General features: G+C 42.0%; 1 protein-coding gene across 3 annotated transcripts in view; it reads left to right on the top strand.

The window, feature by feature from the left end:
• The window catches only part of nelfb (negative elongation factor complex member B), a 74,900-nt gene that overhangs the window by 36,238 nt on the left and 22,422 nt on the right, over positions 1–16,240 (top strand). For all 3 annotated transcript variants that reach the window (XM_061277879.1, XM_061277878.1, XM_061277880.1), the window contains exon 3: positions 790–889. In XM_061277879.1, the coding sequence (XP_061133863.1) occupies positions 790–889 (100 nt within the window). The remainder of the gene's footprint in view (positions 1–789; positions 890–16,240) is intronic.

The following is a 16,240-nucleotide window of genomic DNA, read 5'->3' as shown; positions in this document are numbered from 1 at the left end:
TGTGGTACCATCAGAACCAAATATTTAACTTTTCACTCTGCGAGCTGTGTTGATTCTTGCCGGAACTGAAGGGGGCAGTATACGCATGTGAGCAGGACAGAGCAGTAGTCAGCGGCGCTGAAGAAGAAGAAAACTTTGTCTTTCATGACAATGGCTTCAGCAAGTGGGATTGGAAGTCCAACACGCCGGCTTGTTGAGAAGCCAGGTCGCTCAAAGAGTCATGTGTCGAGCATATATTGCATTCGAGGCGGATGCAACCGGAGCAATTATAGATTCGTCCTTTTACTATCACTGTTATGACACGTTACATTATAAATACGTTAACCCAAATATGCCTACGTGCCATCATTTCGGCATGAGTCAGCTGGGGCTATACGGTTAGACAGCTATGAAGTGAACCAGTTGTACTTTTTTTGAAGGTTCAATGGTATTGCTGGCGGTGGAGAAGTTTGTGAGCAGCTTTTGGGTCCAGGAGTATGTAGGTGGATAAAATGTCTGCCACCATCATGGAAAAGAGCCTAGGCTGGACGCTCAGACGTTTATGTATAGACTGTAATTGTTTGTTTGGGGGATGGGGTACAATTTGCCAACAAAGCCACAGGCCAAGAACTTTGTAACGACTTTTTTTGGTGGTTCCCCAGCTCTAGTCATGAATGACATCATCATCAACTCACTTGTTAGAGCAGAATAACAGAGTAACAGGAATAACAGGAACTATATTTATGGTATTAAATTCAGTTTCTGATGGTGCCAGTCCCAATGTGTTTGTTGTTTTTCACACATGTACAGGTATGGGAAGCTTGAAGAGTTGTTGGAGAAAAGCTTTCCACTGGTCAAAATGTCATCCATTCAACCGGTGGTGATGCAGGTGCTTAAACATTTACCCAAGGTATGTGTGGGAAAGGAAAGTTTACGTATTACCGATTTCGATTGATACGACATCAGAAGTAATTGATACATGCTTTATTTTTTGTATGAATTGTTAGAAAAAAATGATTGAACGACACAATTCAACCCAAAGACATAAGTCAGCATTTGTAATGAGTATAATACTTTCAAATTGTTCAAGTATTTCAGGCCACCGCTCGGTTTTTCTTCATGAGCCCTTTTAATTAACAGTCGTTATTATGACTTGCAAAATATGAAATAATAAGGCACAGCAGATTTACAGAAATTAATACACAACTATAGGAATGGAGTGTGAAGAAAAAACAATCGCATTTCAATTCACAACACAATACGTCTCATTACGCGTCGGCAAGAATCTGGATAAGAGTGCCTTTTTATATACGTATAGTTTTTTATTTTTACAATGTGAGTCAATAATTAGAATTGCCCAGCCATCAGAATCATTGCTGCAAAGAAAATTATTTTTTAACCTAGTAGATGGAGAAACAAAAACAAGCGCAAAGCTCACATATAGCAATCGTATGTGTGTTTTTGTGTGTGTGTGTGTGTGTGTGTGTGTGTGTGCGCATGCATGTGTGCATCTGTGGTTCTGTCTGTCTGTCTGTGCTTCTGTCTGTCTGTCTGACTGACTGTCTGCCTGCCTGCCTGCCTGTCTGTCTGTCTGTATACATGTATACATGTATGTATGTATACATCAGGGCTGTGGACTCGGTCGGATTTTTGCTCCGAGTCCGGCCTCTTGACCACGAGTCCGAGTCCGGCTGTCCATTTTTTCTGTTAATTCATATGACTGCTTAGTCTTTATTCAAGGCTAATTTAGATCAAAATCTAAATAATTACAACAGTTTCGTGATGGCTTTGTCTTTATTAAACATATAAACGAATACAATAAACAGATACTTTAGAGTTTTAATCATTAATTACATTAATTACTGATGAAGGCGGAAGAATCCGCCAAAACATGTCAGGTAAATGAACCTAAAACAAATTGTTTGATATAGAAGAACCAGATAAATAATTGAAAAAGAAAAAACAAGATGAACCTAGTACAACTATTACAAAGAAGTTATGGAGAGAACTGCGTCAAAGAGTTTCGCCTCCTTGAAAAGCTGACGAAAAAACGAGCTCGCTACAGGAACCACCTGAGGTTCAATCTACGCTGCCGGGATGAAGAAGTAACGCCGGCCAGCCTGACAATCAAGAACCCAATTCCGACCAGGAATGCGGAAAGGATTATAAGGAGAGTGCGGATGGCTCTGGCCAAAGAAAGGATACGCTGCACAAACAACAAACTCAACAATATCAACGATGAACTACAACGACGGACGGAACAATTCAAACACCGGTATGTCCTGGACAATGACACGGAAACAATACTACACGAACATTTCGATAATATACACGAACAGGAATTTGTCGCCACTAAAAACCGACACATCGGGAAATTGGACAGACTCATTGCACAAAAGAAGGCACAACCGCATCACACACACATCAACGAAAAATGGATTCACAACATGTCACGCCATAAACTCACCCAGGCAGAACGCAGCATATTAGCAAAAGGACTCAACTACGCGATCACACCCAAAAACATACCCCACGATGATTTAATTTTAGCCACGGAGTTAGCATGCAAAAAAATACATAACCCAGGTCAAAAAGCAGCACTACGCAATGAAGTTGCAGGGATATTAAAAACGGCTAAATCACCACCCAGTAATATTACAAAACAGGAAGCAAACGCAATGATCACACTAGCAAAAAATAAAGACATTACAATCCTCCCGGCGGACAAAGGCAGAACAACAGTGATTATGGACACGGACACTTACAAAGAATCAATGCAACAGTTACTACAGGACGATACCTATGAAGTAATAAAAAAAGACCCAACAGAAGACAAGAAAAATGAACTCAAAGCATTACTCAAACCACTACTCATGGAAAATAAAATAGACAAACAGGCATACAATCACCTAATACCCACAGCAAACATCATCCCCACAATCTATGGCACACCAAAAATCCATAAACCAGGTACACCTCTCCGCCCCATTGGAGACAGCATAGGGTCAGTCACATACAACCTTTCAAAAGCACTCACAGAAATAATAAAACCACTATTAGGACACACGGATCAACACTGCAAAAACTCAAGACAGCTTGCCACGGAACTCGCACACATAAAAGTACAGAAAGATGAAATGCTCATATCACACGACGTCATTTCACTCTTCACAAAAACGCCCACACAACCCACCATACACATAGTACATGACAGACTATCAGCAGACAAGACACTCAAGAAACGGACAAATCTAACAGCACAAGACATCACCCAACTACTTCATTTCATCGCTACCTCCACATACTTTCAATACAGAAACACAATATACAGGCAAAAAGAGGGATTCCCCATGGGAGACCCTCTTTCTGCCATCATGTGCAATTTCTTTATGGAAGATTTAGAACAGAAGGCACTCTTAACAGCCCCGGACACATACAAACCCACTCTATGGAAACGTTACGTCGACGACATTCTGGAAAAAACAAAAACAGGACATACACAACACCTCACAGACCATCTCAACACCATAGACACCACGGGAAACATCAAATTCACTCATGAAGAGGAAACAGCTCGATCCATAGCCTTTTTAGACATCAACATACACCACACAGACAATGGTGACATAAAAACAAAAGTACACAGAAAACCCACACACACCGACCAATACCTCCTCTGGACATCAGAACATCCCACTATACACAAACTGTCAGTAGTCAGAACACTATACGAACGTACAACAATAATCAGAGATCCGGACGACATAACACAGGAAGAAAAATACATACAACACGCACTCAAAAAATGTCAGTATCCACAATGGGCAATAACCAAAGGTGCAGAACAGGTACAAAACAAAAAATACAAAACACAGGAGCAAAGAAAGAAACAAACAAGGAAACAGGAACCCAGCGGAATGGTGACGTTGCCGTATGTGAGAGGAATTACGGAACGCATCAAAAGAGCCATGAAAAAATACAACATAAGCACGCCTATCAAACCACATATAACACTCCGTCAGATACTGGTCCACCCAAAGGACAGAGTAAATCCGGAAAATAAATGCAATTCCATATACGAGATTCCATGCAAATCATGTAATAAATCATATATCGGGGAGACAGGGAGGAACTTCATCACAAGAAAAACGGAACACAAGAAGGAATGTGAGAAGGAGACAGCAACAAGACAAACAAGAGCAATAAAACTACAAGCAGAACAGGAACACTACAAGTCAGCCATCACCGACCACTGTAAAAGGGAAAACCACATCATGGACTGGGAGAAGGCCAGAGTCATCCGCACTGAAGAAAACAAACATCAGCGTTGGATCAGGGAGGCCATTGAGATCCGCAAGCGGGGCCCGAGGACCATCAAAGGGAAGGACGAGGGAGCCTACATGCTCTCTACAACCTGGAACAGTGTTTTGGAGAGGTGAACTGACAGCAGAGGGCGTGACTCACCTGTCAAATCTGACAGGTGAGCCACGCCTTCATCCATCAGCTGATAAAGACGCGTCACAACCACATCAGTGACACTCTGATGAAGGCGGAAGAATCCGCCGAAACATGTCAGGTAAAGGAACTGTTAGGATACGGATTTTAGGTATTGATCTGACTCCAAATTGTGATCAACACTTAACACAAGAATTGCTATGTTCTAATCCACACACTGGTGCACCTAACAATTTTGCGAGTTCGTTCTGTCAAAGAGAAGACCAGTAGATCAATCAGACCGGATTTACCAATTGTTTAATCCTGACAAAGCAAGCTAATACAGGCGCCTGGGTCTTGGGTCCTTAACACAAAAACTCGTGTGCCTTCGTGACCAGAAAAGACGACACATTCTTCCGGGTTGCCCAGTTTTAAAGAAACACAATATGAATATTCAAACATGCAAAAGATTGTGTGGTGATTGGTCGATGGTCTGTGGTCATCTCCTCCTCGTTTGGGTTTTCCCCTGCTCAGCACAGGTGTCTGGACCACAAAGACGAGTTGTTTTTCGCGTTCCCATCGGCCTTGAGATATGCTCCCTTTCTGGACCTCCTGTTCCACAATACTTTGAAGAAAACAAATTCATGTAGCCTGCACATTCCTTTCCACTTATTAAGCGACCACACTACTACTAGAAATTATATTGATATGGTTATATGTGTCTAACGGAGCGTTAATCAAATGTGTTTGCAAACTGCCGAAAGTACATTTCCCTTTATTCCCTCTCATGACCTCATTTATGAGGTCATCACCCGTTACTCTAGCAAGCAGCGACCAGCATGCTGTTGGTCCTTTCTTCCCCCCGTGGCTCATGTTGAGTCACCAGGGTATATTGGCCGTTCGGTGACAACGGGCCAACGGTTTTCTCGATCAACCGGACAGTGAGTGACCTAATACATGGAATACAACAACAAAATCATCACTGCAGTAAAGCCACAGCAACGAGCACAGACATGATGAGGCCTTTCCAGCTTCCGAACGTTCTCATCCAATCAGACCAAATATCGGTGCGTACACCTGAATGATCTTTCATCTTTTTATTCAGTGTCCTTAGTCCTTCCAACGCCTGGGTCAGTCGGCCCCCTGGCGCCGTGTTGTTGGGGATGAAAGTACAACATGCATCACCAAACATTCCGCACACACCATGTTCCTTAGCCAATAGCATGTCCAACGCAATTCTATTTTGGAACGACATCAATGCCAATTGTTCATGGACCGCTGCAAATGATACATTTTTATTGGGGGTGATCCATAGGAAAATGCTTTCGAATCCCGAGGACACTTGATTAACGAGTTCATACTTATCTGGCACACCCCGGGGCACTCCAATGGCGTCAATATATGTTGGATCGTTGTCGCTTAACCATGTGGGCAAAACATCTCTTTTGGCTCGCTTCAGGAGCCCCGCCAGTGGGGACTCCATGTTCCAATTGAGATTCTGTATTTCAATGGGGACAACCACCATAGGCATTATCAAAGACACGAGGGCACAGATAGCTGATGCATCCTTCGGCAAGCGATCATATAATTTGTTGTCACCACACCACAACCAGATGTCACTGGTCTTCCTCTGCTCCTTCCATCACTGCTAGTTGAATTCTGGCATGTCCTGTTAAAGCTTAAAAACAAGTGAATTTGGAAAAAAAACTTTGTATATTACAATTACAAATTGAAACCTACTCACCCATTTCTATTTTACCACTCCCCCTTTTGACACATTCATCCAATGTGTCATTACGTATCAAAAGGAACCTGCAAAGCGTCCCCTCTCATCACCACACTCATTATAGTCAGGCCCGCGGAACCTCTAGCTCGTCCACCACACGCTCGGCAACACAAACAAAAATCATCGCACTCCTGTCAGTGAGCTTATAGCCCTGCTGACAGCGGACATTTGTACAAAAACAGACATCAAGTATCAAAATAAAAACAGTCATAAAATGAATCCTGGCGCCCGCGGATCATGTCCTGAAAACCATGTCATCAACAAGTTCATCATAAAAACCAAAAGGGCAAGGGTTAACATATTCTTGTAAATTCAATACAAACTTTCCACGAACGCAATCGACAACCTGCAAGAACGAAAACAAGTTACGCAAGCAGCGCGCAATCCGCTCCTTGGCTGGTGGCTGTCGCTGCTGCTGCTGCTGCAAAAAATTAAGTCACACAGAAAAACAAAGCAGAGCGTGCACTTGTCGCAAGCAAGCTCAAGCGTCAAACATTTGGTCACTGTCCACCTAGTCCGTCATCCCGTCGGGTGAGCTCAAAGTCGTCACACGTCAAATCGTCCAAAGTCTTAATGTTCGATACTAGTTCTGTCTTGTCTAACCATATTACTGAAATGGGCTTTCTCCATCGCACTGTTTTGTTGTCGATGGTGCCCCTGAGTAATCCTAAACCCATATTTAGTCCAAAGTTAGTCCTGATCAATCGTGCTTTTCAAATCTGTAGTATCTTTATATTTTTCAGGTGAGAGGAATGTTATCCTCTGCTGTGATCACATCACCCCAACTTTGAATCATGTCAACCATTCACAATACACAAACACCACACCACAAGCACAGACTTGACATTCATACACCATTACAAACAAACTGTCATCCCACAACACACACATAAAACATACAATATTAAATTGTAAAAAGGAACCATCCCTACGCAAAATTTTCTCCTCAATTAAAATTTCCCTTTTTTTTCATTTTAAATCCAAAATTAATATCTAATTGTCTGGTCTCCTGTCATCTCATCGTTTGCCAATATGCATAATGCTGGAACATGATTTAACTCCCCATTTAGTTTGCTCACAACTCACACTTAGACTATTTGACACTTTGTGATGAGCTGTAACTTCAATATTTCCACATTCCCATATTTCTTCCACTAAACAGTTCCATTTGGCTTTCAGTTTAAATTCATCCCTCCAAATAACTACCTCTGGCAAAGAACCAACAATTTATAGAGCACTCCCTTTTTTACTGTTACCTTGTTCCCTCAGTCATCTTCTCACAAGCATAACTGACCCTCCTAAAAAAAAGAATGATACCAAAAATAATGTTTAAAAACAATATACACAGCTTCCTCCTGCCACTTACGCTATCACCTTGAAGATTATCGTTCTCTCTTTGTTGATGCCATTTCTTAAAATTACCGTTTTTTTCCGTGTATAGTGCGCCCCCATGTATAGTACGCACCCCTAACAATGGCATGCTGATGCTGGAAAAAAGCTTGTACCCATGTATAATACGCACCCAATTTTTATGAATTTATTAAAAAATTTTTAAAATTATTATTATTTTTTTTTAAGTCCCAAAGATCGTCACACACGCAGGGAGGCAATGGTTCCCATTTTTAAAGTCTTTGGTATGGTCTTAACTAGGCTGGATGTCATTTTTTTTGTTGGCGTTGATTTCTCCGACTGCCCCTAAACGCACCACCGCGCTCCGTGCGCAGGGGAATGAGGCGGCTCTGTATGGGAGATACGTTGAAGAGGAATAAAAACAACCTTGGAAACCAAAACTTGCCCCTCGTCGTGACTCGGAGCCGCAACAAATGTTTCGGATTTGTGTAGGGTACATTGTGACAGACGGCAAACTAGCAGGTGATCGAGCGAGCGTCTGATACAAGAGCATTGCGGTCGTATGGAGCGTGTTTGAAATGAACAGCAGAGACGAAAGGAACAAGGCAAAGTGTTGTGAAATAAAATATTACCTGTAATACGCATTTTGTTATTTGCTGATTGAAACTGCTAATTAAACTGTGAATTGAAACTAATAGGTGGAGAACTGAACTCTCGCTCTTTATATAGCTGACGTGTCTTGCGCAACCGTTCTGCGCATCTGTAATAGCGGCCTCCGTATGACGTCCGGTCCGCGATGGAGATTAAAAAACAAACAATGTTTGACAATAACACACCATCGAGGATTGCACCATCGCATCAAACGATGTGTCGTCAATTATGAATTTTACTAAGTGTGTTGGGCAGGATGGCTGAATGCGATGCGCGATTGACAACAAACAAGAAGAAAGGTGAGTTTTATTTCGGGGGAGATTTGTCATGTCTCGTCCCCAGTTTTGCTATGTGTCTAGGTTGCCATAGTTTCTGTTCGTGTCACCCCGCTCTTCCTGTGTCACCTCAATCGATGTAACGTGTTTTGTATTTAAGTCCTGTCTGCCCCTCGCTCACCGTTGGATCATTGCATGTGTTACTGTCATTCTGTTCCTGTCTTTGGTAATGTCACCCTGTCTTTTTGTTCCACGACTTTGTCGGTCAGTCCTGTTGTTGGTTTTGTTGTACCATGACTTTCTTTAAAAAAAAAAAAAAAAAAAATTTTTAGATTTTAGGACAATAAATTAGTAAAATATTGCGCACTATACACGGAAAAAAACGGTAAATGCTTACTTTTGATAATGGAGTCACGCTATATCACAAAGTGTGAAAACCTTCCACGCTCCCCCTTTCTACCTATCAAAACCAATTAGGAATATTTTTGCTGTCATGATCATCATCGTGCCCTTCACATTTATTGTTCCTGTACTTTAAATTGTCAATTTTTGTACATTTGAAGCCCTTTGAGACTTGCTTGTGGGCTATATAAATAAACTTGCCTTGCCTTGACTTTATCATTATTCAACTTCTTCTGCATTCTTCTGCCTCTTTTTTATTTATTAATTTTTTAACTTAACTACTTCTACGAATTCATCTGATTCACTTCATTCCACTCTTAACACATTCCAAATATTCATGCCAAATATTCTAAATATTTACGATTTTTGAGAAATTTACAAATTTTAAGCCAATATTTCACCATTCATTCTTCATGGCACATTCAATATTTCTCATTTTCTTCCACATAATTCCTCCAATTCACCTTCTTTCGCTTTCCAATTCACCTTCTTTCACTTTCTAGATTAAAATTTCACATTTTCACTTTCAACATTGCGGTAACATTTTGCAAAATTTCCTTTTTCCCTTCTAATTTCTAATTATTTTTCACTGACTCAACCCGTTTCAAATTTTTTTTTAACTATTCATCTTATGCCTACCTATTCCAAAACTTCCCACTTGTGAAAAATTTCAAATTTTCAACTTTAAAATTCACGCCCAATTTTACAAAATTCTTTCGATATTTTCATCGATTTTCTGACCAATTCAACACGTTCTAAATTTATACATAATCTTGTAGCATTCCCCGAATTTGTATTCAGCCTCTTCGCCTTCACACACAAGTTCTCCAGAAATTACAAATTATAATTATTATTGTTAATCCTCCGTGACCCTCGTAAGGACAAGCCGCACCAGTAATGGATGGATGGATGGATGGATGGATGGATGGATGGATGGATGGATGGATGGATGGATGGATGGATTGTTAGCCCTAACCATAAATGCCTATCATAAAGTGTCATTTAAATCAATTGTCGCAAGGGTCATGTTACTGTATTTGTTATTTAAAACCCAACTGTATCCTTTCTAATTAAGTAGTGCCCTGTATTACTATTTTGCTGACTATCCAAAATTCCAACTTTCTTATGGCCCCTCACCCCTTCAAGCAAAAATATGCATCCTATAAACCAGTCGCAATTGATGTATAATTAAATTCTGTCGTTTTGATAAATCTAATTTCTATCGATCAATATCCACTTTGCAAAGTTTCTGATCACGCTCTCGTATGATTTGTTATTATTAGTGCATCTTCGCTGTCCATATCTATGTATTTTGTTGTTATCCCCGTTTCAGTGTCAATAAGCAGCCTTATTATTCCCTCTTTTATCAAAACTCCTCAGATATGTCCGCCCCAGCACCCAAACACACTTCCATCCCTTTTGTCCCACACTCCACCAACTTTGTAATGCTTCAGCAGTCTTTAGCAATGTGTCCAGTTTGACTTCATGTGACTCATGCAAGTCTTTAGCGGCCTCTCCTCTTAGATTCTCATGATGATGATTCAGGGCTGGATCGTCCGCCACTCTCAAATGCGTCCATCTTGTCTTTGTTCTTTCAGTCCATTTTCTTTTTGATCTGCAACTGTGTGTATTCCACCAACTGTATGGTTCTTGTCCTGTGAAAAGCTGTGCTTGCCCCCTTCAAGCATGATAGCAGTTTCTGTTGTTGTCCCAAAGGTCAAAGGTGTCTCATGACCAGGGACAGTCCTCTGTTGATTTTGAGACAGCCAGTGGAGTAAGAGGACTCAGTTCAGGAATCGTGCCACGCGCTAGGGAAGAACACACTGCGACACAAATTTAACAAAACTATCTTTGTGTTATCAGTCTTCCTGTGTAGTATTTGTTTCTTACACCCCAAATCTTCCTATTAACATTTTGTATCCTATCAGTTGCGCACACTCATCATCTTACTATCAAGCTGCCCTTATCAAATGCTTTTTTCTTCTGAGCAATCCATCCACCCTACCCATTAACACGGCTAAAATCCTCGTTCCAGTGTTTATCATCAAATAAAGTTCCGAAATCTTTTGTTATAAACTGTAATATAATTTAACAATCTACCAACATATGCTATGAATGTTATTGTTCAATCTATAGGTCATACAGCGCCTGTGACACTCCTCCTTGATTTACCATCTCATAAGTTATTGTTGTCAGCAGCGCTAAATGATAGTGCTCGAAAGTGAATGTCCTATCGCCCAATTTAAAACACATGCCACATTTGAGCTAGTGTTTATTCATTTGTTTATTTGCCATCCTCATGTTAGCTGGCATATGTCAGAATTAAAATGTAATTTTGCTTTTAATTTTGCCTTACTGCACCGAAATAAACGGTTAAATATATCTTTAAAAACAACCAAAAACAATCTATGCTCCTACACAGACTCTTAAAAATGGCACCCAAATGCCAGATTACAAATCACACCTCCTCCTTCACTCTCACATTTTTTGATAAAACAGTCTACTTATCTAAACACTGTAATCACCTACTAAATTAATGGCCTGCAAATACAATGTTGTTGCTGTGGTCCGTCAAAACATGTGACTAAAATTGGGATAATTATTAACCCCCATCAATTGAGCAAATATCCTCACTATTTACAAGTTAGCCCCCCTCTCTTCTCTCACTTCTCCTCAACATTGTATCAATGTTGACGTCACAATCTGGCCAGGCCCGCACGTCCCGCTGGCCCCCACCCTTGCCGGTATGAGCCGAACGGGCCCCCTCCTTTCTTGAACATTCTCTGATCCATCCCATCTTCCTCCTCACACCCCCGCACCCACACATGTGCACATAACGCACACACAGCGAGCGCGCACACAACCGCGCATACACACACGCATCCGCACGGCACGCACGCCAATACACAAAGTGCTCGCACAGAGCTCAGACGAACGACGACAGACTGACACAAACTTTTACAGAGATTACGCACGTACACAGAACACACAGACAAAGGGATTCGAATCCATCTCTCATGTAGCTCACGATTTGCGCTTCCACATCAGCATACATTCCACTCAATCTCACTCCATTCATTCCTCTCATCACACACACACTCCCCCCAATTTGGTTGCACGTTTTGGATATTTTAGCGGTCTGGTCTCTCACAGGAGGAACTGTTACCACCGGATACTTTTTGAGGAGGCCTCACTTCTCCTCGGGGATCTCACAAGCACCCCAGCTATTTGAATGCGATCGTCACCGCACCCTTGTCCGCCACGACGAAGCACTAGGTCCCTGACCTATCCTTAGTACGCGCAAGTCCCTGACTTTACCGTACACGTTACACACGTAAGTTCCAAACTTATTCACCGTATATGTAACTTAATACACACGTAAGTTCCAAACTTATTTACCGTATATGTAACTTAACTTCTTGCACACCTTATTTGATCTGAACGACAGTCTCCTCTTAAATTTCCTCTTTCAATTTGCAGAATTTCAACATATAGTAACAGGTATTCTGCTTACCTCATCGGTTTAGGAGACGTCGTACCAGCTCAACGTTGTGCGCTTATTCCTTATTCCAACGGTACGCCGACCGGGAGACAGCTGTCCCAGACTAACTGTCCGATGACTTGGACACAGACCACGAGTTAGTCAATTACCCTTCTCTTGACATCACGTACGGGGTCACCAAGAAACTGTTAGGATACGGATTTTAGCTATTGATCTGACTCCAAATTGTGATCAACACTTAACACAAGAATTGCTATGTTCTAATCCACACACTGGCGCACCTAACAATTTTGCGAGTTCGTTCTGTCAAAGAGAAGACCAGTAGATCAATCAGACCGGATTTACCAATAGTTTAATCCTGACAAAGCAAGCTAATACAGGCGCCTGGGTCTTGGGTCCTTAACACAAAAACTCGTGTGCCTTCGTGACCAGAAAAGACGACACATTCTTCCGGGTTGCCCAGTTTTAAAGAAACACAATATGAATATTCAAACATGCAAAAGATTGTGTGGTGATTGGTCGATGGTCTGTGGTCATCTCCTCCTCGTTTGGGTTTTCCCCTGCTCAGCACAGGTGTCTGGACCACAAAGACGAGTTGTTTTTCGCGTTCCCATCGGCCTTGAGATATGCTCCCTTTCTGGACCTCCTGTTCCACAATACTTTGAAGAAAACAAATTCATGTAGCCTGCACATTCCTTTCCACTTATTAAGCGACCACACTACTACTAGAAATTATATTGATATGGTTATATGTGTCTAACGGAGCGTTAATCAAATGTGTTTGCAAACTGCCGAAAGTACATTTCCCTTTAGAACCTAAAACAAATTGTTTGATATAGAAGAACCAGATATGTAAGTAATTAATTACACCATTATAGCTCAGACATTTATCTAAACACAAATAATTAGTGACGACCCTACAACTATCGAAACACATCAATGATATAAGCTGGGTGACATAATCGTCCTTGACATTGTTACTTAATGTGAACATTAGCCTAAGTCAGTGCTTCTCAAATAATGGGGCCCGCCCCCCTTGGGGGGCGCGGTGCTATACCTGGGGGGGCGCGTGTGACCCTGGGGAACAGGCTTTTTTTTTGGCAGTACTAGAATAAAGTGTAATTGCGCATCTACTACAGCAGGCGGCAGTGGCGCTCTCATTGTTACTTCTGTCACGTTTGCGACAGTGCAACATTTTACGACTTACAATACAAGTTAGGATAGTCACGGTGGGGAGGGGGGGGCGCGAATAGTTTTCTTCTTGCTGGGGGGGGCGTAACAGAAAATAATTGAGAAGCACTGGCCTAAGTGCAACTCAACGTGGTCGCATTGATCGTAACTTATGCTCCGTTTCCCCCCCAAATCTAGAGGCAAAACATTGTTCTCTCGCTGCTCCCGGGTTCTTCCATCTTGGCTGCGCGCGGGGCATTGTGGGTCTTGTACGTGCACACACGCAGGCAGGCAGGCGCGGGCGCGCACGCAACAACTAAATTGGCAGGGCTGTGGACAGTATTACTACGCGCATTCTCAGCAGCATGATGAAAATAAAATTGAACGTATTTTTTTTATTGTCGGACTCGGTGGACTCGGTCTAAATCAGCACCGAGTCCGAGTCCGGCAAAAATGACCGAGTCCGAGTCCCCGAGTCCGAGTCCACAGCCCTGTGTGTATACATGTATACATGTATGTATGTATACATGTATGTATGTATGTATGTATACATGTATGTATGTATGTATACATGTATGTATGTATGTATACATGTATGTATGTATGTATACATGTATGTATGTAGTATGTATACATGTATGTATGTATACATATGTATGCAATATATACCGCTCGGTGGCGCACTGGTTAGCACGTCCGCCTCACAGTTCAGAGGGTGCGGGTTCCGGCCCTCCCTGTGTGGAGTCTGCATGTTCTCCCCGTGCCTGTGTGGGTTTCCCCCAGGAACTCCAGTTTCCTCCCACATCCCAAAACAAGATTGGTAGGCCAGTTGAGCACTACAAATTTCCCGTAGGTGTGAGTGCGAGTGCGGATGTTTGTTCGTCACTGTGTGCCCTGCAATCGGCTGGCAACGAGTTCAGGGTGTCCCCTGCCTACTACCCGATGATGGCTGGGCTTGGCTCCAGCACGCTCGCGCCCCCCATGGGGACAAGCGGTACGGATGATGGCTTGTTGTATATACACTACCGTTCAAAAGTTTGGGGTCCCTTACAAATGTCCTTATTTTCGCCATTCTGTTCAATGAGGATAATACACTCTATACATTGTTAATGTGAAAAATGACTTTGTAGCTTTCTAGCGGCAAACGATTTTTAATGCAATATTTACCGTAAATTCCGGACTATAAGCCGCGACTTTTTTCCAAAATTTTGAACCCTGCAGTTTATAGTCAGGTGTGGCTTATATAAGGATTTTTTTCGTGATTTTTGTGATGACTTGATCACTTTTATACACTGCGGTATCTTGAAGAAAAAAACAACAACAAAAATACTATTTTTGAAACACTACTATGGCTGCTGCTTATTCTGGCTGTGTTGTTTGTGACTATTATGAGCTTTAGTAGGAATGCACGCTAGGTGACCTGCGTCAAAGGGCTCTAAACCCTTTCTCTTACTCTGCCATGTGACTCAGAGATTACACAAAGCAGTGGCGCTGTTTGGACCATCTGCATTGTATTAAAACCCAATCAATCAGCATTTAAAATCAAATCTTCTGACATTTTTCTCACCAAAAACAAGTTGTAATGAACGTGAACTTTTAATGCATTTTATTCAGAAGGTTACTTTGAACCCCGAGGCTTAAATGGTGGCGCGGCGTATTTATGGATTTTTACAGCCTCCAGGGGGCGCTCTAGCAGGAAGCGAGGGCGAGACAGACGAAGAACAGATAATGCCCCGAAGGAGACGTGCTAGTTTGTGTTTTGAACATTTCGCGCATCACGCACACACCCTCATCATGGAAAACACACGAAGAAATGCATTTGATGCAGCTTTTAAGTTAAAAGCAATCGATTTGGCTGTCAAAGAGGGAAATAGAGCTTAAATGGCGGCGCGGCGTATTTATGGATTTTTACGGCCTCCAGGGGGGCGCTCTAGCAGGAAGCAAGAGTGAGACAGACAAAGAGATAATGCGCCGAAGAAGACGTGCTAGTTTGTGTTTTGATAGGCGAATAATGCCGTATAATTCACACAAAGAAGAGACAGAATGAGATCAAGACGGACATTACTGAAAGGAAGCTTTTATACACAAACCGTCATTATGGGGGACAAAAGAAATGCATATGATGCCGCTTATAAGCTAAAGGCAGTCGATGTTGATCACATTGTGTTGCGTCACCCTTTTCTTCATTTCGTGGTCTCGTCTACTCTGGAGCTATAAGTGTCGCTCGCTAGTTTAATGTAATTTAGCGCTTCGTGCATGAATAAAATGAGCATGAACAGACCCTCATCACACTCGAAGAAATGCATAAAAGCGACGACGAAAGAGAGACTGAGAAAGTGTGAGGCGAAGGATATCTAACGCTATTCCAATCGGACGCTGAGGAGGAAGACTTCGATGGTTTCAGTGCACAGGAGGAAGATGAAGACGATGAAGCTCTTTTTTTACTTTTACTGGTATGTTTTTTACCGAGCCCTGTTGGTGCTGTACTACCGTGTTGTTGCTGTGTTACCGCCGCGTCTCAGTGACTTTTACCGGGTATGTTTTTTTTAATCCAGCCCTATTAGTCTTGTGTTACTTCCGTGTTGCTGCGGTATTACTGCCACATCACGGGCAGTGTTTGGAAAGAAATGTTAAAGTATGTTATTAAAACTTAAAAAAAGCTTTCTGTGTCCAGTCTTTCTTTGTTAATAA

The sequence above is a fragment of the Syngnathus typhle genome, linkage group LG5, assembly GCF_033458585.1.
Source record: "Syngnathus typhle isolate RoL2023-S1 ecotype Sweden linkage group LG5, RoL_Styp_1.0, whole genome shotgun sequence".
Lineage (NCBI taxonomy): Eukaryota > Metazoa > Chordata > Actinopteri > Syngnathiformes > Syngnathidae > Syngnathus > Syngnathus typhle.
Note: the sequence above shows the minus strand (reverse complement) of the source record. Positions and strands in the feature narration are given on the sequence as shown.